Source organism: Myotis davidii, unplaced genomic scaffold (genome assembly GCF_000327345.1).
Source record: "Myotis davidii unplaced genomic scaffold, ASM32734v1 scaffold328, whole genome shotgun sequence".
In the NCBI taxonomy this organism is placed as follows: domain Eukaryota; kingdom Metazoa; phylum Chordata; class Mammalia; order Chiroptera; family Vespertilionidae; genus Myotis; species Myotis davidii.
In genome coordinates this window covers 2,121,786-2,141,149 of record NW_006300373.1, presented here as the reverse complement: position 1 = coordinate 2,141,149, position 19,364 = coordinate 2,121,786, and the positions used below count along the sequence as shown (strand labels likewise).

At 45.0% G+C, this 19,364-nt stretch overlaps 1 protein-coding gene across 5 annotated transcripts in view; it reads right to left on the bottom strand.

Annotated features, from left to right (window-relative positions):
* Nucleotides 1-16,583, bottom strand: part of RBL2 (retinoblastoma-like 2) — a 60,935-nt gene extending 44,352 nt beyond the window's left edge. For 4 of the 5 annotated variants that reach the window (XM_015572650.1, XM_015572649.1, XM_015572651.1 and 1 more), the window contains exons 1-8: nt 16,245-16,583; nt 13,384-13,514; nt 11,629-11,829; nt 8,551-8,615; nt 4,400-4,528; nt 1,368-1,531; nt 1,223-1,287; nt 613-799 (exon numbers count right to left, since the gene is read on the bottom strand). In XM_015572650.1, coding sequence (XP_015428136.1) covers nt 613-799; nt 1,223-1,287; nt 1,368-1,531; nt 4,400-4,528; nt 8,551-8,615; nt 11,629-11,829; nt 13,384-13,514; nt 16,245-16,493 — 1,191 coding nt within the window. In that variant the 5' untranslated portion in view covers nt 16,494-16,583. Of the gene's footprint in view, nt 1-612; nt 800-1,222; nt 1,288-1,367; nt 1,532-4,399; nt 4,529-8,550; nt 8,616-11,628; nt 11,830-13,383; nt 13,515-16,244 lie in introns of those variants that run through there. The other variant, XM_015572652.1, reaches the window with a different exon arrangement.
* Between the last annotated feature and the right edge of the window lie 2,781 nt (nt 16,584-19,364).

The window sequence follows — 19,364 nt, the reverse complement described above, 5'->3', positions numbered from 1 at the left end:
TGTTTTTGTAAATACTTAACGATTGACAAAAGGAAACTGAAATCAATCTGGCCCAGTGAAATCCAGGATTTCACAGAAGTCCCCTAACGAGCACGTCTGCTTCCGGGAGAGGCGAACCACCGCTGCGAGGTGCGGGCAGCGCCTGGCGCGGGGAGCCCTCCTGCCCGCCTTCGCCCCGGGCCCTGTGCTCCGGCACAGCTGCCCCAGCGGGCACAGAGCTTCACACAGAGCAAGTCAACGTTCTTGAACATACACATGAAAAAGGCATGACCTCATGTCAAAGAACTGAAGCATGACTGCATGTGCTAATAAAACACCTCTTCTAATTTTTCCAACAAACGCTTAAAGGTTTAGATAGCCTAAGCGTGTTTTTTAATATTCAAGATAAAGTGTATTTCCCCCTCTCATCCATGTTTCTATCTCTTTGTCCCTCTCGCTTCCTCTTTCTAAAAATCAATAAAAAACATTTTTCAAAATGGAGCTAACTCTTAGTTAAGGTAACCACGAGGGGCATGTTCTTTTTCACAATGGGAGCAAGCAGAACGCACACACGATCATCAGAACAGACCAGGACCTGAGCGTGTGCCGGCCCCTCTCCTGGGCTCCGCTCACCTTGTCCAAGTGCTGCTGCAAGATGGTCTTCATCGGCACCCCCTCGGCAGGCTCCGCGCCCGGCCCGGCACCCAGAGACCTGGAGAGCGCCCCCATGTCCTCCTCCGCGTCCTCTCCAAGAAACACCCGCTCATCTAAGCTCCCAACAGTCAGAACGTGCTCCTCGTAGGCCCTATTGATGGCTTTCCTGGGGGGGGGGGGCAAAATGCGCGCTCAGACAACTGCCATTTCAGCCCGTGCTTCGGTCCGCTCAATGCTGTTCTCTTTTTATTCACCAGCCCTCACCATAAGAGCCGAGGAGTGTCTGCACTGTGCTCACCCTCGCACACAGCACACCTGCCTGGTCAGTGTGGCTTCCGGTGAGCAGCCTAACGCCCCCTCCCGCTGCTCCCGCACCTTTCTAGACCTCAGCACCCCCACGTGGCACCTGTACCGTTCCCAAGGAATTTACTTCAAAAATTATGACCCAAGTTTAACTATGACAGCTTTCAGGAACAGCAGTACAATTTTTAACAAGTTCAAACACGTTCTTGGAGTACCAGCTGACCACTGAACTCTGAGGTTTTCTGAGCAGACAACTTTAAATATTATTCAGAGCAGAAGTACTCACAAATTCTCTCCAAAGTTCGCAGGCTCTAGAAACCCTGTAAGGTTTTCTTCTTTTCCCTTAAGGAGCTACGAAGAAAGAAAAGGTCCTGAAGCCATCTATTAAGTCAACTCCTTCCCAGAAAGTACTTCCACGGCTGCTCACCCACCTTCTTCTGGTAGAGCCTCCGTATGTAGGGCTTCCAGAAGTGCTCCTTTATGCCCTTCGCTTCCAGCACGAGGCCGTCTTTGTGTAGGGAGCAGAGCTTCTCGATGACACAGGGCGGGTCGGAGGAAGGCTTGAAGTCCTTAGCATGGCCGTCTTCCGACAGGCCTGTGACCGACAGAACAGAGGGACCAGGTGGCACTTAACACACCAAACTGTAGTCAAGTAAGACACACAGCTGCAGAGGCCAATCAGCAAGTGAGGTGCCATATGCGGATAAAGGAATCGGGGTATAGGCCTAATTTAACTCTAAATACACCCCAAGAACAGGAAGTAGAGGTAAAGTGTACCAGTCCTCAAAAGATTTAGTTATTCAATCATGTATCTAGAGATGGTTAAAAAAAATAATTTTAGTATTATGCTATAACTAAAAAACACAAATACATAACTTTATAAATAAGTTTCATATTCAAATAAAAGTACCACTTAAAAAATTACTGTCCAAAGTATGTACTTTAACTGAATTATATGTGTTTATCATAACTAATTTATAGCTAATCTTGGCCTAGTCTCAGTGGGAAAAAATGAAGGGAAGCAGCTCTATAGAATTATAATGGAGTTGGGAAGGAAATGGGAGAAAAGACAGAATACAAAGAACATGAAATTTACCAATCCAGAAGCAACTAACAGTAACTAACGCCACTCGCTTTAAATATCTACCCTGAGAGTCAGACAAGCTGAAATTTTCATTGTAACCACCCCCAAACGGACAGTCCCTCAATCCTACCATGGTATTCTTCAAATAGCAGCATCATATACACTACCAGCTCAACAAATACTTTCTAGTATTTGCTTTGTATATCATGATTTGGTCTGTTACTGTCTATCATTCATAGAAATTACATACCTTAAAGCCTACTAAATGCATAGCCGAACTAATTAGCATTTCCACACAGCGGGGTGTGTGTGTGTGTGTGTGTGTGTGACTTTAGTAGCTAAATACGGCACCATGTGCTCCAAGGGGACATGAGTGACAGTCTGCGAAACAGCCTGCCTGGCTGAGGGAAAACGCTGCTCCTGCTCACGTCCCCCTGAGGTGAACCGCAGATACTTTTAAATCATCTTGGCCCTAGAAAGGCCTGAGAGGGCTGAGGCCCGCCCTGCGCCCCATGGGGAAGGCTGGGTGACTCCACAGCGCCACGCAGTGTGCCCCGCCCTGCTACTGTGGCCCAGGCCTTGTCCAGGTGGCTCTGATGGCGCCCAGGAAGTCGGAGGTGTTCAGGCAGTGCTTGTTCAGCTTCAGGCTGCTGAGACCAGGGATGCAGCCACCAGGCCCCTGGGCAGGGCTCTGCTCCCCAGTCTCCACCCGCCCTCTCCAGGGTCTGGGAAAACCTGATGAACTCTGTTCCCGTCCAGCTTCCCCCCGTGCTCCAGGCTAGGCGTCAGGCAAAGACGCTGGCGATGGGGTTGGTGCTGGTAGGGCGGCCCTTCCGGTGCTGCTGAGACGGGTAGGGAACCATGCCATGAGCGGCCTCGATCGTCTTCCTGTCCAGGCAGAGCAGCACAGATGCCATCGGGCCAAGGGAGCCTTGGGCAGGATGTCTGACTGCCCATCTCCATCCTAGTTCACAGCCCACACAAAGCCACCTGAAGACCTGGGAACCTGAGCCACCTGTCATCAGAGCTGGTGCTCGTACCAGCTCGTGGTCTCGCCTAACCTGGACTTTGTGCTTCTCAGAGGTCTCCTGGAGGCGGCCTTGGGGCGCCCGTCCTAGGCTTTCAGAACGGTGCCCTGGTGCCCATGTACAGTGACCACTTCTGGATGGCATACTGGAAGCCGCTGTGTGCAGAGCCCAAGGAGGACGTGTGGGTGCTGTGCATGCCCGTGCCCACGCCAACGGGAGAAGCTGCACAGCTCCCACTCCTTGGCCCCGCTGCCTCCTTCGGGGCGAGGACCATCTCGAAGTGCCAGCCCGTTCGGCCACAAAGTCGGTGGCCTGCTATCGGTCGCATGGGCGGGCCTTCCAATGGTGATGGGCTTGGTCCAGCCAAGGACAAGGCAGGGATGTTTTCGCAGAGGGTGGGAGACAGGCCGTGGAGGATGCTCCAGCTGGTCCCACTGGAACTCTTCTGCAGGGGCCTTGTCAGGGGCGACGATGGCACACTGACAGCCACACTGTAACTCCTGGGTGGCCAAGGCAGACCCGATGGGTCCTGGTCATCAGTCTGGTCAAGGTTTGGGCCCAGGTCGAAATATGTACTTGAGCTGGACATCCACGTGGGGCAGGACGAGCTTCTCTTTGATGAACTGCCAGATACGACAGGTCATCTCATTGCTGTCCACCTCCAGCACCGGCTTAGCCACCTTGACCCTGTTGTCGGCAGAGTGGCGCCACGGCTGGTCCTGCAAGTTGGGGCCTGTCGCCCAGGCTGGCCCAGAGCCCAAGTCTCTGCCGAATCAGGTCGACCTGCAGGGAACCAGCCATCCCCAGCGGGCGAGCAAACGAGCCAGGCAGGCGGGACCCGAGCGCCAGCCACTGCTTGGGCTGCCGGGCAGTGCACTGCCCAGACCTGGCGGTTTCCATACAGCTTTTATTTTAAGAGCTAAAAATTATTTTTCCTTATTTTAGAACCATAACTACTCCTCTTTAGCAAAAACCTAAAATGAAGATTCTTTCAGTGAGTCCGTTCTGACCTCCTACAGTGTCCCGGCACCACGCCTGCCAACGCAGAAAAATACCCGCTTAAAGTCACCTTCCCCACTCCAGAGTCCTAGTCCTGCTTCTCGCAGAGCGTGTACTTCAGAGCGATCTAGTGTCACCTGAGGCTTAAACTCTGTGATACTTGCAATTGCTTTTCCCATAAATGCTGCTGCAGGGACTTGACCCCGGTTCCCAGTCCCCTGGAGAGCAGGGTGGCGGAGCTTTCAGAGCGCCGTGGGCTCTCCTGCGAGGAACCTGCACTGTGTATACCCTCCCCCGAGTGCACATGATGGAGAAATGTGGGCTGCCTAATAGTCTTTGATGGACATCTTACCTTTAAAATCAGGGTTCACAAGTTCTTTGCGATTGGAACATTGCAGGGCATTTCCATAAACTAAGTCCAAAGCACACAGCAGCAGATGGTAAGAGTTGACCAAGTCATCACTAATCATGGGGAAATTGCCTATACATTATAAAGAGAGAGTTAAAAGTGCATCAACTTTACAGTCTGCTAAAAATAATTTCTTCCTCTAGTTAAAATGACGTTATACAACACTGTACAAAACAGAATCAAGTGGTACAGAAAGTGTTTTGGCAAATTTACATCTTGAAATATTACTTATAGTTTAATAAGTTTCTTAGAGTTTAATGAAAACTAAAACTTTACTAAAAATGCCATTTGTTCACTCAGTATTCGTTAAACTAGCATTTATTTAATGCCTACTAGCTGACCAAAATTTTATAATCACCAGTCTGTCTTTTGAAAATTCAGAACACCAACAACTTTATAAATTATCTCAAACTGTAAGAAATTGTTTTATATGAAAATATTTTTCTGTCAAGAAAATCAACAGAATCACATGTAAACAGCTAAAAAAATTATTCACGTAATTATTTTTTCATGTATGTACTTTAAACGACCATAAGCTATAATCAGACTCCTAACAGTAACATTTAAAATACTTTTCTACATATGAACACAAACTCATACAAATGAATGCAACAGGATCACAATGCAAGATATTTAAGATCTAGAGCTAATATCCCACAAAATTGTTGATGCCAGATAATGGAGGAAAAAAACTGAAACCATGTCATTTATGCAGTGCTGGATTAAGTCTGGCATTGAAAACAATTTTTACAGGCAGTAACCAGCTTCATTATTTTTAGAAATTAAGGAGTAGTTCTACTCTTGTTAACTCGAGCATATCCCTTTTTGCACTAAACACTGCTTTTTCATATATATGCTTCATGTTGACATTTTTATAACATCAAATGAATTCAATTTAAATACCTGGCAGACATCCGAAATATTTCTAAACCTCAACAGTTTCCCACTTCACGCCTACCCAATGCGCACGTGCGTGTGCATGCATACACATGCATACACACACACACACACTCATACATACACACACACACACTCGCACTCACACACACACTCATATGCACACACACACACTCATATGCACTCACACTCACACACACTCTCACACACACACTCACACACACACTGACTCACACACACACTCACACTCACACACACACACTCACACTCACACACACTCACACTCACACACACACACTCACTCACTCACTCTGCTTGGTTTCAGGCTTTTTCTCTCCTTCCCACCCAGAAAACTTACCACTTACCGCCCCATATGACGATGAGGAATTCTATTTTGTACCGATGGAAACATTCAACAAATCAACTTAAATAAATTAATGAGGAAAAAAATATTTTTCTGTTGTGAGAAAGGCAAATGATGATCAATAGGTTACATATCACATTGCTATAACCACAGTAACTTGCTTGGTTCTGCTATGGATACGTTTAACACTAAATGTACTCAGTTCCTCAGATGTGAAACAGGAAGTGGTAGCATCTATGGTTTCAAGCAACAGAGCCTGGACTTGTGGCTGGTGTGCCCTTGCCGCAGGCGGAAAACCCCAGCACCGCGACCTCTAAGCAGCCCTGACATGCCCTTGAAGATTAGAATCCAAGTTAAACTCCAGGACTGTCTCTAGGTGACATACTTCACATTTCACATCCCAGCTTCAGAGTACATCTCACTGAGATAGTTCATCTTCAATCAACAAAGCAACCCGCTGAACCCCCAGCGCTGGCTTATTTACAGGAAAGAGAAGATGTGGGTTTGCATACAAAACAGGGCGCGGCACCTGTGGGTCTCCAGACCGCACTGCCCGCGGGGGGACCAGCCCAGGCGTGTCCCCGGCGTGGCCCGCCACGGGAAGCCGACCAAGGCCAAGGCACACAGTGGGCTTATTTATCAAGGAGGGGGCCATCTGGGTGCCCACACCACACGGTGCAGGGAAAGCCATGAGAAAGGCGGCTAGAGGGGAGTGCCCCCCGCCCCCAACCGGTAAGGACATCAAAAGCTGGTATAAACTGCTCTCATAGGAAAGACCCTAGAGCAGGGGTCCTCAAACTGCGACCCGCGGGCCACATGCAAATACAAACATTGTATTTGTTCCCGTTTTGGTTTTTTTTTTTAAATATATTTTATTGATGTTTTACAGAGAGGAAAGGAGAGGGATAGAGAGCTAGAAACATCGATGAGAGAGAAACATCAATCAGCTGCCTCCTGCACACTCCCCACTGGGGATGTGCCCGCAACCAAGGTACATGCCCTTGGCCAGAATCGAACCCGGGACCCTTGAGTCCGCAGGCCGACGCTCTATCCATTGAGCCAAACCGGCCAGGGCCTGTTTTGGTTTTTTTTGCTTCAAAATAAGATATGTGCTGTGTGCATAGGAATTTGTTCATAGTTTTTTTTTAAACTAGAGTCCGGCCTCCAACGGTCTGAGGGATAGTGAACTGGCCCCCTGTTTAAAAAGTTGGAGGACCCCTGCCCTAGAAAATCAAAAGAGACCACAGTCCTGGGTTGTGAGGGAGCAAAGGCTGTTCAGAGCAAGCACTTACTGACTGAATAAGATAACAGCTAACTGCAGAGAAAGCTAGGACACCCTGGGTGATCAAGTGAGACCAAAATCCACACAAGGGCAATACAATTCTTCATAAATAATTTGGAGGGTGCATTTACTCTCAATTACACATATGCCATGAAAGGCATAAACAAACCAAAAATCCTGGAAGGCAGACATACCTGCCCACGAGCAAGTGACAACATTAGCATCACACGTGATGCCACAGCAAGCGAACGGTGGCAGCAGGGCCGAGCCAGGACAGCAGTCTGCAGGCTCCAAGCCTTTCTGCACCTCCTGCTGTGATCACGTCACCTTTGCCTCCTCTGAAGAAACATTCAGTGTGATGGGAAGCAACACATCGAACAGCTAAATTTTGACAGAAGATTCTTTTCAATGAAGCACGCAGCCCAGGGGAGGAAGGGAGAGCTTTCAACTAGCTAGCCAGGAGGGACCAGTATAATCCGACGGGTCAAACGGCAAGACAATGGGCCTTCACTTCCAGCATGAAACCAAGAGCTGGGAGATCTGGATTCAAATCCCAGCTTTGTTTCTGGGCCTCACTTACCTACTCTTGAAAGCAAGTATGTTGGGGTAGTTGATCTAATAATGAGAATCTCTTTTATTTATGAAACTCCTGCAGCTTTATGATTTTTACTTTAACTTTGCATTTTATTGGGCTATCTTCATGGCAAAGGCAGTCTATATAGTCCAGAAAAAAAAGTATGTGACTTATGTAACTGTACTTCCTTTTCTTCTTTAGATTAATAAGCATCATTTCTACAGAGAAATACAGACAGGACAAAAAAAATCTTTTCTTACTGAATGCAGACCTTGGGTAGTTGAAGTGAGATGAGAAAAAAGGGAGAGAAAATAAATAGCATCTAAAGGTACTGATCGGGCCTATTTATCTGAACAAGATGCAGAAAACAATCTGAGCTGCTGAGCATGCTCAGTCCCGCTCAACTGAGTAAGACTTGTCTCATGGAGAACACAGCTCCAGAGAAAAGCAGAGACACACTAACGCAGTAGTTCTCAATCGTGCCTGCACATCAGAATCGCCTGGGAATCTTTTTAAAATCCTGATTTCTGGGCCTCATCCTCCGGAAATTCTGTTTCTTTGTTACGGGGTGGGGCCACAACGTTAGTGACAAAGAAACAGAATTTCCAGAGGATGAGGCCCAGAACTCAGGATTTTAAAAAAGATTCCCAGGTGATTCTAATGTGCAGCCAAGGTTGAGAACCACGGCACTAATGTGTTTTCAGTCCATAATTCAGAAGAATCGGTTTGGATAGAAAAAGACACCTTATAAGAACAGAATTTAAAACTTTTCCATTTAATAAGAGACGTTTTGGATCTTATAAAGAAATCCAAAAGACTTTTATGAAAAGACAATACTTAAAAAGAGAACCTGTGACTAAAACCATTGAGAAATTTTTCAGTGAGAATCTTTTCCTGATGCACATTATAGGTTGACAAGAGTAGTACCCAAACATTTAAATAAACTAATACCTCGATAAATGCTATTCTTTTCTTACCTTTCGCATATATAAAAAGCACCCAACAAAAGTGGAAAACTTCAGACACGGTACAGGGCTGTCGCCTGTGGGGAGAAAGAAATCAGAAGGTAACAGACGAATTCGTGAGACACCACAGATGCCTGTAACTTAGGGGAGAAACCAAACCCCAGTCAGACGCAGTGAGAGCAGACTCGCTCCGCAGGGAAAAGGTGTAAGAAGCTCTACTCCCACCCACGTTGGTAGGATGAGCTGGGACCAGGAAAAGAGCTCAGCTCAGAAAGAAGTTCTAAACAGCCACAAAGGCTTTTGGAGGCCAAGAAGGTCGGGCAGAAAACAAATGAGTAGCGGCAGTTCTATTAGCGACACCAGAAAGGCTACCACTGCTTTAAGACCCACGAACGCAGTCAGATATCCCCCCCAATGTTTCCCCTCCATCATTGCTGCTGAAATGTAAACCCTCTGTCACTAAAAACATTCCAGGCTATTTATATCAAGTCCCACGGGACTTCTTCATGTAAATTCGGGGCTTCCTATCATTCCTGGCACTTCCATTATTAAGCATCTGTTGTATTTTGCCACGTTGTCTGCTCGGAGGTTCAGACCTGTTTTGAGCTTGGCTTTTCTGCTGAAACCCTGCTGAGGTGCAGATAAGACATCTGTTGCCTCCACAGCCCAATAAACGCATTGTCATTGTAACACAGCGCTCCAGTGAGAAGAACCAGAGTCTGAGGCTTAACCCCGCGCTGTCACTCCGGACAAGCACTCAATGCCAGGGCCCTGCCTTAAGAAGCAGCTCCCTGGCCACAGGCGGTGATAAACGATCTAGTTTTGATGGCTGCCAAGAGAAAAGCCAAACTTTTAGCTTAACACGCAAGCCACTCTGAAAACTGGCTCTGTAAGGTGAGGGCCCAAGAGCCAACTGCTTAGAAGGCTTGACCCTCACTGTAGTGGTCCCCTTCTCCGCACAGGGTTCCTCCAAGACCTCTGGGGGAGTCTTGAAACTGCCATAGTACAGGACCCTACATATTCTATGCTTTTTTCCTACATATACACACATGCCTTTTCGCTTAATGGAAACCATTTTTACGGCTTCTCTTTGGCATATCTGAATTGCCTGCATCACTAACCTTGTCCTTTGGGGCCATTATTGATGTAAAATAGGGTTAAAGTGATACCACGTCAGGCATCTGATAACCAGAGACTGCAACTAGGCGGGGTGGGGAGTGTAAGCTAGCCACAGGGATGAGTCACATCCCATGGGACAGAGGTGATTTCAGCGTGCTACTCAAAATGGCACAGTTTAGAACTTAGGAATTCTTTATTTCTGGAGTTTTCTAGAAACTTTAATATTTTCAGACCACAGTTGACCGTGGGTAACTGAAACCAAGGAAAGGGAAACTTCAGATAAGGAGGGGACTGTTTTATCTCCCAATTCACCTACCGAAATCCTTCCCACCACTGAAGACCTTGCTTATTCCACGGAACCTAGCTGACTGGCCCATCCCCCAGAGGTTTATCTGGGCCTCCGAAGTCCTACATGTCTATTACCTTTTACATCTCTGTACACCTCCTCTCCCCTGTACAGTAAGCCCTCAAAAGACAGTGACTGGGTTTGTTTTTTTAATACTTGTGTCCTACGTTACACGTCACACAGTAAAGTCTCAATAAGCACGCAGTGGCAAACTTCCAAAGGCTGGTGTGGGTGACACACACTGCAGAGTCAGTACAGGCAGACTATGTGAGTGGCAGTAACAGCCCCGCACTTCGACCTCGGCCAAATTACTTCACCCCTCAGGGCTTATTCCCTCACCTCTACCAATAGTGTCAACCTCATAAATGCGCCATAGGGATTCATTACAATAATATACGTTTAAGGCTTAGAAGAGTCCCTATCTCAAAATACTCACTAAATGGTATGCATTATCATTACTATTAGCCAAAAGTACTAATAAAAAGTATACCGGGTAAATATATATGTAAAATTTTAAAATAAAGTGTCTTACAATTTTCTTAGGATTAGTTGGTATATATATATATGCCCTAATAAATATCAAAGACAGTACATTTTCTACAACACTGCAAAGAAAGAAAATAATCTGTATCTTTCTATGAATGATCACATCAGTGTTGCTCAGACTCAGAACAGATCTCTATCCAAATTCTAGAATACTTAATTGTAAATAGTCAATTCTCTAAAAAACTTCAAGGAAACTAGGTGAGCTGCTTCCATCTCAGTGGGGTCAACTATAAAAATGTACAGCTTGTTTTATTTTTAAAAGCTACTTACTTGCTGCAAACATCCTTCACACTTTGGGGAAATTTTTATGTCAAAAGAGATACAAACGCTATTCATTCACTTAGAACATTAACTCCTTTCCCCTACTTTTCTTGTCAGCATTTCTCTAGTTCTATTTTAGGAACAAATTTCCATTTCTACTTTTTAAAAAAACTTTTGTGGTAAAAGCAGAGGATTTGCATCCCATAATTGTGCTTATCTATCTGGAAACATGGAAAATATTGGGTCAAAGTTAAGTTTGTAGGCTTTCAGACATGATCAGAAAGCACAAGTTCATAACAATTTCTGCTCCCCACTGACCACCCCCCCTCCCCAATCCAACTTCTGGACTCTTGATTGGTTTTAAATATCAAAATACACAGAGAATCCACTTCATGGGGATTACTTAGTACTCAATTTGACATAAGAGTCAAATAACAGAAATTGTCGGTATATATTATAATAGAGAAAATGACAGAGATAGTCAATATTGTCAGTAATAGAAAATCAAGTAGTCAAATTCTATACCCAAGTTAAAAATTTTGGTGAAAATATCTGTGTTCTGACTTTTGCATATTTGATTGCTTAACTGACAAGTGAGAGTTTGTATGCACAGGGGTTTCATACATTTTGCAATATGAAAGAAGCCAAAGTATTCACGGCTAACATGCGATGAAAAGCAAGAAATTATTATCAAAAGAAAATTATAGGAGAAAAATGTTGTTTATGAATCATTTGTTTTTCAAGACTAAGCAAAATAAACTAAAGGACAAAGTCCAAGGGTTCAAAACTGTGGCACAGACACCAGCAGAGAGACGTACCGCTGCTTCCTTCCTCTTTGCTGCCGAGGCTGCTCCTCCTGAGGGTACTTAAAAATGTCCTGAAAAATGGGCTCATATTTCTTAAAAATTACAGCAGAAACGGTGAAGTTTCTTTCCAATCTCTCAGTCCGTTCTCTGAAATCTTGGGGTAGATTTGCCATCTCTTCCCACTTCTTCATCTTGTTAAAAAATTCAATCAAGCTAATATTAAAAATAAAAAAGATATTTTCTAAATTAACACAAGTATACAAATGCAATTAAAAGTAAATAAAGATTAACTCATTGAATTATATTACTTTTAGACAGAAAAATCAAAACCCCTGCCTGACTAGCTTAGTCTCCTACAGAATTTCTCTGATCTTCCGAATCAACTTTTATTCTCACAGTACTCTAAGTTTTATTTACAAAATTGATTAAAAAAAACCAGAGTAACACAACCATCATTCACGTATCCGACTGCCAGGTTTCACAAATACTAACATAGTGAATACATTTTGCCATGTCTGCTTGTTCTATAGAAACAGCCAAAGTTCCCATTTGTACTCTCCCTCAATCTCATTCCCCACTCTTCTCTCCCTAAACATCATCTAAAGTTAGTCTAAATCTTTCCCATCCGTGCTTACTAGAGTTACTATATGGATATGCTTGTATCCATATACAGCAAGCACATCTTTTGTGTGAGTGATTATAATTTTATATAATAAGTAGCATTTTGCAACTTGCTTTTCCATTCAATAATGTTGCCGAGTTAATGTTGATACATGTAGATCTAATTCATTCATTTTAATTGCTAAAAGTATTCCTTCGTATGAACTACCATGAATTTTTGCAACTGGCAGTTGTCCCCAACCAACTGACATTGAGGTTTCTAACTTTTATTATAGCCAAAAATATTGTAATGAACACATTCTTGTACCTAAGAATTTAGGCCAGAAGTAGAATTGAGTCAGAGAAATGTGCATTTTTCAACTTTACCAGAAATGTGCCAAATTTCCCACTGAAGAGGTCTGTCAATTTATTCTCTCAGCAATGCACACCAGTAACATAGTTTCTCTCTCCCTACATTATGACCAATATTGGATTTATCAGACTTCAAATTTCTCCAATCAATGAGCATAAAATACTTGGTTTGTTTGTTTGTTTTTTACTTTGACTTCAGCTCTTTATGCACTGCCTCTTGTTCTTAGGCCTAAACATTACTCAGAATGGAGTTAGTTCAAAGTCAATAAATAGACTACAGCTAAATATTACATCTCTTGATAATTATTTTAATAGTGATTTTTTTAAACCACTAGGTCCGTAAATTATTTACCTTCCAAAATGCAAAACATCCCCTTTCCACCAATCTTCATTCAATAAGTCATAGAAAAAATTCACCCACAAGGCACAAATAATAAATGTAATAATTTAATTACACAACCAACAGAAAAAGCCCTTCTGCCTCTTCTTGAAAGCATTATCTGACCCTTTTTATAACTGATTATAATACTGCTGCCAATCCCCCAAATCAGAAACTTAGAAGCATTTACACATTCCATACATATTACAATACAAGTCCTACGCATGCAGTTTGGAGTGTAATAGCATGTAATATTTTATTAACTTTTCAATCTAGAGTATTTCCTAAGGTTTCTCAATATTCTTACTTAGAATTCTTCATTACAGAATGAGATAACCTTCTAATAGTAAACTCTTCATACACATGCCTGCTATAGTAGTCACACTATTTTTCAATTTCAATTCAAACATAGTTACCTCTGCTCTGAGCATCGCAGGAGTCTAGTTAAAGACACATAGTTTCCTTCAGCTGTCCCTTTGCTTACAGTTGGCACAGATTTTCTGCAAGCCACATATAAGGCACATGCCAACCAATGCAGATCATTCCCCTACAAAAACAAACGAAAACTGTTACTTAATGATATATATATATGTATACACATATATATATATTTCAATATAAAATTCTTATGTTTAAACTGAAAGTGATATTTATATGTTTGGGGAACTGTATTTTCAGTGATGGCCCTATTCTATGTGCTCATCTTTTTTTTAATCCTCACCTGAGGATATTTTTCCCATTGACTTTCTTAGAGAGAATGGAGGGAAGAGAGGGGACTGGGGACATCCACGTGAGAGAGACACATCAATTGGTTGCCTCTGGCTCTCACCCAGACCAGGATGTGGATCAAGTCTACAACCAAGGTACGTGCCCTTGACTGGAAATCAAACCCATGACCCTTTGGAGCGTGGGCCAACGCTCTAACCACTGGGACAACTGGCCAGGCCATGTGCTCTCCTTATAATGGCATTCTTCCACTGAGAGGAGGGGTCTGTGTTCCCTCCCTTTGAACTGCCTCAACCAACAGCACAGGTCAAAGGGTTACTATGTAACTTTCAAGGGCATGAAAGGCAATACAGATTCCACTGGCTCTGTCAGGACCTGTGCCTTGGGAGGCCCAACCTGGGAGTAGAACACCTCCGGCAAATTACTTAACCATCACAGAGGCTCAATTTTCTTATCTGCGGGCTGTGAGAATGGAATGAGCTAGAAATATGAAGTACAGAAAAATTCAAGGAATCAAAAGATAAACTCTGTAACCAGTACTCTGTGTTAAGTATCACATTCTCTTATAGCATACCTGGCTACGAGTTCAAGGCAGGGGGTTTTAAGTTTTGTACCCCAGTCTATTCCCAGCACCTCCAATAGTGCCTGGCAAAGAATTAGTTGTTCAAAAAATATTTAATACATGAATAAATATTAATTTATTGGCTAAGCTGCGCTAAGACTCTGAGACTAACGTCATAAAAAATGAAGTAATCACACATTTTCAAAAATGACTTACTAACCATCTATTGTTTGTCACTTGCTTATATAGCACTGGACTTCACCTCTATGAATTGAAATACCCCAACTGCATGGTGATAATGCTTGTTCTCTATAATTTACAGGATTATCAAGAGGGTAAAATAAGAGCTTATTTGGAGGCATTTACGCACATCACCAAAAAGAGTCCTTCTCTTTGCCTGACCCCAGGAACCACTGGGAAATAAACAGGAACACGGCCTGTTTAGCCGGGTCACCTAAGTATCCTCATCGACTGTACAGCACGGTCCCTGCGAGTGAGTTTGTGCCAGAAACTACACATTACTACCTGACTTAGCCCCCAGAACAGCTCTGTGACTTAGATGCATATATCTCAATTGTACCTATCACAAAATTGGAGTGGTTAAGTAAATTGTCCAAAAGCACCCAGATCTGTCAAATACTTAAAGCCACTATAGTACTAGCTTTTCTTTCTTCCTGCGCATATAACAATGGGGAGCGGGGGGAAAAGAAAACGGAATTAAAATCCTATCCATGCAAAAACAACTACCCTGAATGGCTTGGCTCAGTGGATAGAGCGTCGGCCTGCAGACTGAAGGGTCCCAGGTTTGATTCTGGTCAAGGGCGTGTGCCTTGGTTGCGGGCACCTCCCCAGTAGGGGGTGTGCAGGAGGCAGCTGATCGATGTTTCTCTTACTGATGTTTCTAACTCTCTAACCCTCTCCCCTCCTCTCTGTAAAAAAAAAATCAATAAAATATATTTAAAAAAACTACACAAATCACCTGGGTGGCACGGACGCAAAAACACCCTCGGTGCGCTCAGACCCCGGGATCGGCCTTTCCCTCCAGGGCCTACCTGCCCGCCTCCCTCTCTCCAAAACCTGTCACACAACCTGCCAACATCACGTGGCTTCCTGTTTGACGGCTGCCCGCTCGGCGGGGAAACAGCTGATAAACAACCCGCACTTCCGCGTCCCTTCCCATTGGCCCGCCGCGGGGCGGGGCTTGCGAGCCTCGAGCCTCACTGGCTACAAAGAGCTTTTTTTTTTTTTTTTCTCCTCCGCAGGCCCCGTCCGAAGAAAGGGGCACAAGCACCAGCCTAAATCACCGGGACTGTCAGAGCCCGGGGCCGTGCCGGGGGGCGGCCCAAAGGGGTTCAAGGTTGTCGCGGCCCTGCCTTCCGAGTGACACCGGGGGCGGGGGCCCGGCGTGTGTCCACATCCCGGCGGGCGGGTCGCCCGTTTCATCCCATGGACGGTGGAGGGAAGCCCCCTCGTCCCCACGGACGTGAGCGCGCGGCCCCACACCTCACGCGCGGATTCGAATAGCTGGGCAGAGGCGATGAGGTTCCGCGGAAAAGGAGCCGAAGGAGGGGACCAGAAACCCCAACATCGGGCGACTCGCGGCGCCCCCTGGGGCAAGCCCCTCCCCCGCTCCGTGCGGTCCCCGCACCCGCACCTGTTCCTTCTGCCGACCAGGTGGCTGTCAATTTGTAGCCAGGACCCCAGCGCGACCTCGGCCTCGCGGGGGGCTGCATTAGGGCAACAGGTGTCCTCCATTCGGAACCCCAAAGGGAAGAGCAGCAAGACGGGGTTCGCCTTCGGAGCCACCGGGAGCTTTTCAAAAGCTCGGTTTCCAGGTCTAAGGCGCAGCGAGGGTTCCCACCCCGGGGCCTGTCGGAGGGAGGGATCCCTGCGGGGCGCCCGACCCAGGGGGGCAGGAGGGTCCCCTCCCCGCGGCGGGCGTGACCACTAGGCCCGGGAAACCTCCCCGCGCCCTCCCCCGTGGCGCACCTCCAGCGTGTAGCTCTCGCTCATGCTCCGGTAGCTGTCCCAGGCCTCCGCCCGCGCCGCCTCGTCCATGTTGAGGCGGCAGCACAGCTCGTCGAACCGCTGCTGGGTCTGCGGAGTCGGCGTCCGCGTCGGCTGCGCGGAGTCCTCCGCCTCCCCGTCGTCATCGTCCTCCTCCTCCTCTTCCTCGGGGCCTGCCGCCTCCGGAGGGGGCGGCGAGGGCGGCGGCGACAGGTCGCCTCCAGATGGCATGGCGCACTCTTGGGCGGCCAGTCCTCAGGTGAGCTGCGGGCTCGGGCCCGTAGCCATTCAAACCGCGAGGCGCCCGCCCGTCCGCCGCTTATAAGGCGACTGAGCTGCCGCCGACGGCGCGTGACCTCACGTAGGCACCCGTAGTTCTGAGGATGGCCTGCCGGGAAATGGAGTCCGCGCCGGGAGCCCGCGCGGGTCAAAAAGCATTTCAAACTGATCAGTTCGCGCACTCTCACCCGGGCTGAAATGCAAGCGGCTGCTGTACATTGTAGGTCCATCCCGAGAGCATCCGGCGGGGCGCCCTCGAAAAGAAAACATCCAAGGAACACCGACATGTGAAGGTTTACTATCCAAGCTGTTCCCAGAAAGAAGACTCCAGCTCGGTGTCCTTATTTGAAAAGTAGGAATAGCGAAGGCCTGTCTGCCAACGTTCGTTTTCGGCCTCGCTCCTAATTTCTAGCTTTTTCCTAGGTTTACATTTTATTTGAGCCTCTTAATTATTGGATTTTTTAAAAAGCAGTAATCCCTTCCCCTGTCCCCACAGGGCCAATATATGTTCACTGTGACGCATTTGTACTACCCTCAGCCGCCCAATAACTTGATCCCTTTTTATTTTGCTTTCTCTTTTCCTGTCTATAGACTTGAATCTCTTTATTTCCAGTCCTCTTTGGCTTATAAATGAGTACAGTGTACATTTTCATGCTTGAGGAGCCTGACAGCCATGTGAACTGAGGAAAAGAAATACTGGGGCAAAAACCCGTTTCAGGAAACTTTAGCAGGATGCCGGCGGCAGAGAGGAGGATCTGGGGAAAGATACAGGACGCTCACGGACAATTAATTCTTGGATTTGCTTTCTCAGTGTTGAGATAAGGTGATCAAAGGCAAGAACAGAGGTCAAATACAACCGCTTTATAAGCATTTCTAAGTTCATAAGAAATTCTAGTTGTTTCCTTATATTTAGGCTGGGGATACTAAATTTTAGAAAAATGGTATTGCTTATTTTGGACACCAGCAACAGTTTTACTAAAACAGAAATTAGATTTGTTTAGAGGTAAGATTTGTTTACCATTTTCAGTCAAGTTTAATGTAATTGAAATAAAATTTATGGTAATAAACCATCAAATATGTTTTGAAAAATATGCTTTGCTTGTGCATACCAATATTTTCAAAGCCAATGGACTCTAAATACCATAGTAACTTGATAATATCCATTTTAAATGTACATTTACAGAACTTTTAACTATTAGACGTTTTATATCATCCCTATTTCTCCTTTACCTAATATTCCCATCCTGCTATACCAACAAAATTTTATCTTAATGTTTTGTGCTTGAAAGTCCATTCTTGAATCTTTCATATTTCCTGTCATCAAAAATGTATGTACTGACCTGGCTGGGTGGCTCAGTTGGTTACAGCATCAATCTATAGACCAAAAGGCTGAGGGTTCGATTCCTGGTTAGTGCACATAACTAGGCAGTCAGTCTCTCTCTCTCTCTCTCTCTCTCTCTCTCTCTCTCTCTCTCTCTCTGTCAATTAATAAAAGCATACCCTTGGGTGAGGATAAAAGAAAAAAATATGTATGTGCAAATTAACTTTTAGGTATCCTTCTGTTTATTCTTTTTATGTCAGATTCATTGAGGTATAATTTGCATGTGGTAAAATTCACTTTCAAATATACAGTTCTATGAATTGTGAAAAATTGTCATGTCCACCATAATCAAGACACTAACCATTTCCATCACTCAAAGTATTCCTAGTACCTGTGTGTAGTGATCCCTCCTCACACATCCCCGGGCAACCACTGGTCAGTTTTCTGTCCCATAGTTCCGTATTTTCCAAACTGTCATATAAATGTAATCATACATTATGTAACCTTGATTGGGCTTCTCTCAACTTAGCATAATGCCTTTCAGATTCACCCATGTTGTTGCATGTGGCAGTCATTTGTTCCTTTTTGTTGCTAAGTCATATCTATTGCATGTATCTCCCAACATTTATTTACCCATTCACCAGCTGAAAACGTCCAGGTTCTTTCCTTTGGTGATTATGAGAAAAGCTGCTACTAACTTGCATGTGTATGATTTTTGGGTGACACAAGTTTTCATATGATCCAGCAATTCCACTCCTGGGTACTTATCCGGAGGAAACAAAATCACTATCTTGAAGAAATGTCTGCACTTGTATGTTCATGGAGCCATTACTTACAATAGCAAAGACATGCACACCTGTGTTCAACAACAGATGATGGATAAAAAAATATACATATACAATGGAATATTACTTAGCCATACAAACGAAAATCCTGCCATTTAAGACACGAATGGACCTTGCATGCATTATATATACGTGAAATAATTCAAACAGAGAAAGACAAATACTAGTACTGTATGACCTCACTTGTGGAACCTAAAAATAAAAAAAACAACAAACTCATAGGTACAGAGAACAGATTGGTGGTTCTGAGTCGGGAGATTGGGGGAGGGGGGAGGAATAGGTGAAGATGGTCAAAAGATACAAACTTCCCAACTTATATGTCCTGGGGATGTAATGGACAGCATACTGACTATACAAAACGGCTGTATTGTATATCTGAAAGTTGCTAAGAGAGTAGATCTTAAAAATTCTCATCACAAAAGAAAGTTTGTAGCTGTGTGGTAATGGATGTTAACTAAACTTATGGTAATCATCTCACTATACACACACACATAATGATTTGCTATATATATATGTATATACACACTGAGTGGCCAGATTATTATGACCACCTGACATTTGTATGCAAATTAGCCGTACACTGTATCGTATGGGATATGGAAGCCGAAGGCCTGTTCGAACATCTTTGCTGTCTGCAGTTACCAAGATAAAATGCCT